Genomic DNA, 6,000 nt, shown 5'->3' with positions numbered 1-6,000 from the left:
AAGTCAGATTCCCATCAGAAGATGAAAGTGTCCAGGACAAAGTTGTCTCCAAAACTTTTTGATAGAGGCAATTTATCTTCTGAGCAGTTGTTGGCAAGGGTCCATAAAGAAGCTGTTTTATTATGGCTTGTGGAATTTAAAGTAATGCCAGTGATGGCATTTAGGTTTGAAGGCTCTGAACCTGCCCCTCACTTATCCCTGAACTTAATCCACTCTGTATGTTGATTTTCTTTATCCAATAAAGAAATCTGCCTTCGCTCTTACTCCATAGATGCCACAAGTCCTTCTCACGACTTTTCTAACAGTGTCTTTGAAGTCTTTGTTTCTCAAGCTGTAGATAACAGGGTTCAGCAGTGGGGTGACCACAGTATAGAAGACAGAAATAACCTTGTTGATTTCTGGTGACAGGTGGGGATTGGGGCAAACATACATGGAGACCGTGGTTCTACAGTAGATAGTGACAACAGCCAAATGGGAGCCACATGTGGCAAAGGTCTTCACTCGGCCAGAGGCTGAAGGAATTCTCAATATGGAGGACACAATAAAAACATAGGACACAAGTGTAAGAAAAAAGCAAATGCACAGCACAGCAGTTGACAGGGTAAAGATGACCATCTCAGTGATATAAACATTGGAACATGAGGGCTGCATGAGGGGAGGGAGGTCACAGAAGAAACGATTGATCTGGTTGGGCCCACAAAAATCTAACTTGGAAATCATCAAGGAGGGCAGGAATCCTGTGCTGATCCCTGTCAACCAGGAGATTGCCACCAACTTGGTGCAGACCTCAGGACTCATCAGGAAAGAGTAGTGCAGTGGGCTACAGATGGCCAGATACCAGCCATAGGCCATCATGGCCAGAAGAAACACTTGGTAGCCCCGAAGAACGCAAAGAAGTAGAGCTGTGCTATACAGTCAGGGAAGGAGATGGCTTGGCCCTGGGAGAGCAGGTTGGCTAGGAGAAGGGGCACAATTGTGGATGTATACCAGATCTCCAGAAAGGAGAGGTGTTTGAGGAACGTGTACATAGGTCAGTGCAGTCGCTGGTCCTGGCTCACCACTATAATAATGACAATATTCCCTGTGACTGTGAGGAAGTAGATGAACAAGAAAATGGCAAAGAGCAACGTCCACCATTCAAGAACATTCTGGAATCCTAGCAGCTGAAACTCAGTAACAATGGACACATTTTGGGACTCCTTTGCCTGTAGAGGAGAAAAACATTCTGGAAAATCACTGTACATAAGGCATGAAAATATAACTAATGATGTTTGGAACTTCAGAGACTAATTTTTTTAAATTAGTTCAGATCTTTATGTACTGCATTTTAGAGGAGCAAATGTATAATTTCAATTTGCTTTTAAAAAATACATTTTGATATCAGAAGCTGAATATGGATATTAGGTTTTGGAAAGAACTTCAGCCAGTTCCATTTGTTGGATTCTCTGACCTCTACAAGTGGTCTCAGGTCGAAAGATAGAGGCCAAAAAGGACTCTGATTGAAAGCAAACTTAGAAACCAACAATAACAACAAAGTTTAAAAAAAAGTCAAGCACATAAGGAAGCAAATACCTTCCTTTTCTCATAATTGGCTTCTTTGAAAAAGAAGTCAGATGCAGCATAAATCCTAAAATATCTTGGGAAAGTTTATTCATTCTCCCCTCAAACAATATTTAAGGATAACCTGCTCTTCACATGCATGTGTTTGCATATGCATGTGTGTGAAGCCCTGTGCTGAGATAACCTGTACCTCCATTGTTGTACTTTCTTGCCCAGATACCATGCTCAGCCATTGTAATCACTCCTTCCTGTATATATTCAACAATAAATCTTTCCTTTGCTTTCATTTAATTCATTGTCAAACCCAGTTCTGGTTAGTCAACATCCATCTGCCGTACATGAACTTCCATCCAGTAAAGGAGGTGACAGACAACAATGTAGCCATTTTAAAATTCACAACCAGTAAATTCCAGTGTGTCCTTATTGCTTGGAGCAACCATTCTACCTTTCCTTCATCTAATCACTTTCCATTCTTCTCAATGATTATTTCATAATGTTCTTCTCATTTCAAACTTCCAACACTTCCTTGCTGTGTATCTATACCCTCGGCAATATACCTATAGTACTATTAAACAACAACAACAAATCCAGAAAAACAAAACTGAAATCCTCCAATGGGAATATCCAGACCCTCAGGCTACTAATATCCCCAACTACCTACCATTAGTTCCTGTGCATCTATTTGTCCAGGTTAAGGGAAATCCCTCCACATATGCTTCTGGTGTTATACCCTCTCACATAGTTGAAGGTATTTCAGGTACTACACCCTCCTATGCCCCTGAATAAATAATGGCCCCCTCTCTGTTGGATCATTTCCTCAGCATGTCAACAGGCTGGTTCTCTCCCTTTTAAAATGACAGAACAGAGAAAAAAAAGTCTTGTTGTTATTCTGTTCTCCTGCATTTTTCTGCTCATTTTTACTCCTTCCCTTCTTGAAAGTGTTGTGTCTCCTAGTTGCCTGTATTCCCACTTGAATCCACTGAATTATGTTTTCCCTCTCCACTACGCCAAAATCACTCTGTTGGACCATTGCCTTTCAATCATCCATCCTCATTCCTAATCATCCTGATTTGTTGTCAGCATTGCACAGTTGATTCCTCCCTCTTCCTGGATCTACTCTTGTTGATCAATGTGCATGACTACATGCTCTTTGAGTTCAACTGCAGTCTTGTCTTTTCACATTTTATCCATTTCTTCTTCTAGCAGCTCTACATCCTCCAACCTGCACATGTATGACCTCGGGGCTGAATACCTCTCAATCTACCTCACTTCCTTCATGGTTTCATGCAGTCTTTTGACTTTAAATGCCATCACTTGGCTTTCAACACCCTAAAGTGTGAATCAAACTTGAATATAAAACTCATGTAAACAACCGCCCTATTTGAAATGCACACTGACACATTTAATCAGCATCTGAAACAACACAAACTATCCTGCATTCCTGCCTCACCCACCACCCTCCCCTTAGCAAGTCTCCTCCCATCTCATTGGGTCCCTCCATCCTCCCACTTGCTCAGGCCAGAAACCTGGAATTTGATTCTTGTTTCTCTCACACCCAGTATCTGATTTCTTACCCAAACTGCCAGGCTCCACCTGAAAATATATCCAGAAGCTGATCACCATTTAACAACAACATTGCATCCTCCCTGGGAAAAAAAAAGTTCCAACTCCTCTCACCTGGATTGTTCAATAGTCTCCTTGCAGCCCCTACACATCCATCTGCCCTTCTTCAGTAAATACTCAGTAAAGCAGCCAGAGTGAAACTTTTAGAACAGAGCATGCCATTCCTCTGCTTAAAGCCCAGTGCAACACCCAGCTTACACAGGGAATATAAATGTACTGTGAAATCTTCCTGATAAGTAAATAAAACAATGTGGCCAATCAGCTTCTTCATATGTCACAAATCCACTGTTCTGCTAATTCATTGTTTTTATTTTAGTCCTCTATTTTTGCTATGTTCTGTTTTCTCCTCTTGTACTTGGGTAAGATCGCTAGGAATCTTATCTTCATTTGACAATGAAAAATTCAGGGAGAGTAAAAATGGTATTTTAACAAAATCTGTGCATTTGTTACCAGGAACACATTAAAGGATTTGTCATATAAATATATACTGAACTGTATGGTATGAAATTTCTTAAAGCTTTAGAAAGGGAAGTATTGCCAAAGCCTTCACAGTTTACCAGGCCCTCCTTATTCTCTCTATGCACTGCCTCTCCAATCTCTTTCTCTATGTTCCTCCTTGCTCATTCTGCTCCAGACACTCTGTCTTCCTTAGTATTGTTCAAACTACACAGGTCTTGCCTCCTTTTCTATCCAACACATCCCAGTTTCCTGGGATATTGTCCCTGCACATTTCTAAATGGTTCATATATCATGTTCTTCCATTCTTCTCAGATACCACCTTCTCCATGATGCCTTCCCTGACTACTCTACCATCATTCTGGGAGCCTGTGACATCAATTCAAGATAAATTTTTTGTGCGTATCTTGGTTCAAAGACAGAATATTCCAAAAGTTCTGACTTGAAGCCATTGAATGAACAACTAAAGGATACTAGAATATTATTATTTAATAAAAAAGATTGATTGATCCTTTAAGCTCAAAGTAATTAAGGTAATTCTAGCATTTGGAAATAATCAGTGTTTAAATTATTTCAATAGCTGGTGAGTTCCTCATTACAGAAAGTATTTAAGAAAAGTTTAGTTTCCTTGAGCACTTGAATTGCATTGTGGGAGGGATTCTGATTGATTGTTTTCTTGATTGATTGATTTGTTCAGAAAGAGAGATATGATGGAAGATTTCCTGAGACAGCAATGCTCACAAATTCTCTTAGTAAAGTCACAAAGCCATTTTGGAAAATGATCCTTTGTTGCCTGCCTTCTCTCATTTTTTGTTATGTGAGAGTCCCATATACCCATATACCATGGGACTTGATTTAAAATAAACAATGAATAGATTAAAAAAATAATTAAACATGGAGAACAATAAGGACCTTGTTTGGGAGCCCACAGGGAAAGCAAAACAGCATTGTATCATGAGACTAAGTTTATCAGGCATTTGGCCCAGTTTCCTAGTCATCTAAAATCTCTCCTATAATGCACATTCAAGTGCACAAGGAAACCAAACTCTACTAATCACCATTCTTTGCTTAAATACTTTCAGAAATAAGAAACTCACCTAATGAAATACTGATTATTTACTAATTATTTCCAAGTGGTAGAATTACCTTAATTACATTGAGCTAAAAAAAAATTCTGATTCCTAAAATGCTGTGCTGAGTTTACTTCAGTACTAGAATAACCAGTGTAACCTCAGATCTAATGCTGTAGCTTTATTATGCAAATTATATACATATGAAATTATGTGAAAATAAATATAATCTAGAATGTTATTGTCCTTATATGCAGTCTTTCCTAGAGTCAACTAAATGAGTTTTGGCATCTCAAGATTTCTTTTTTGGTTACTTTTTAGCTATTACAGTTTTATATGCTAAATAATTTAGGCAAGATAATTTAATTTGTTTCCAAGTAGATAGAGCATCAGCAAAGGCTAAAATTGCCTTGCCACAACAACCAAAATAACAAAATTTGTGTCATCAACACTAAAACACACACCGTTTGGATTTCCTTCTGAGAAACTTCGAGCCTGTCCACATGAACCTCCCCTACCTGTCAGTCTCCCCAGCATGAAGAGCCCTAAATCATGGATCCAGGATCTGCCTTGCTCTCTTGTAACCCAAATGCGGACTGTGCTTTTTTTCTTGAGAGCAGGAATTTGCCATCTTTTGCTGGCGTTGGATGCTGCGAAAGCAGACTTCTCCTTTCAATAACTATGTGTTCTTGAGGACTTGGCTCTTCCGAGAATCCTGTTCCCCAGACATTCTTCTGTAATTTGCCAATCAAATTAGTAAACCATGGAACCAACCTTCTGAGATTCAACTCTTCCCACTGAGGCTTAGATGTCGGTAACACTCGGGATAGATGCAATTCTTACATTCTTTTGGAAGTATAATTTTAAAATTTAGCTTAAGATCAGTCCCAATGATATTTAACTAAAAATTAAATCAATTTAAAAAGTGTCTTTTTTAAATCTAGCAAGCATGTAATTAGTGTGAGTGGCTACCCTGAGGACTGAATGTATGACAGCTGTTTTTTGTTGAATGGCATTTCTCCAAGCTTTAATTACAGGTGAGACTAAATTTTAAAAACTCATGACTGCAAATTCATTCATTCATTCAATTAAAGCAATCTGTACCCAAGCTCATTCTGAGTGTTAATCTGTCGATCTAACACAAAAATGCAATTTGAGAATTAGGAGATGAATTGGAAAAGAAAAAGTTCTTAACCCATCCATAATATAGCAGGATTAAAAAAAAAATTCAAGTGTATGGAAGTCTGTCTAACTAAAGACCAAATTTATTAATATTTCTAGTTAAATGAAA

General features: G+C 38.6%; 1 protein-coding gene across 1 annotated transcript; it reads right to left on the bottom strand.

The window, feature by feature from the left end:
* Positions 1-231: 231 nt before the first annotated feature.
* Positions 232-1,756, bottom strand: LOC132518454 (olfactory receptor 11L1-like). The gene is given in 3 exon segments (XM_060146401.1): positions 232-863; positions 866-1,205; positions 1,751-1,756. Coding segments are annotated over 3 exon segments (978 nt in total).
* Positions 1,757-6,000: the final 4,244 nt, after the last annotated feature.

This window comes from Lagenorhynchus albirostris, chromosome 3 (genome assembly GCF_949774975.1).
Source record: "Lagenorhynchus albirostris chromosome 3, mLagAlb1.1, whole genome shotgun sequence".
Lineage (NCBI taxonomy): Eukaryota > Metazoa > Chordata > Mammalia > Artiodactyla > Delphinidae > Lagenorhynchus > Lagenorhynchus albirostris.
Note: the sequence above shows the minus strand (reverse complement) of the source record. Positions and strands in the feature narration are given on the sequence as shown.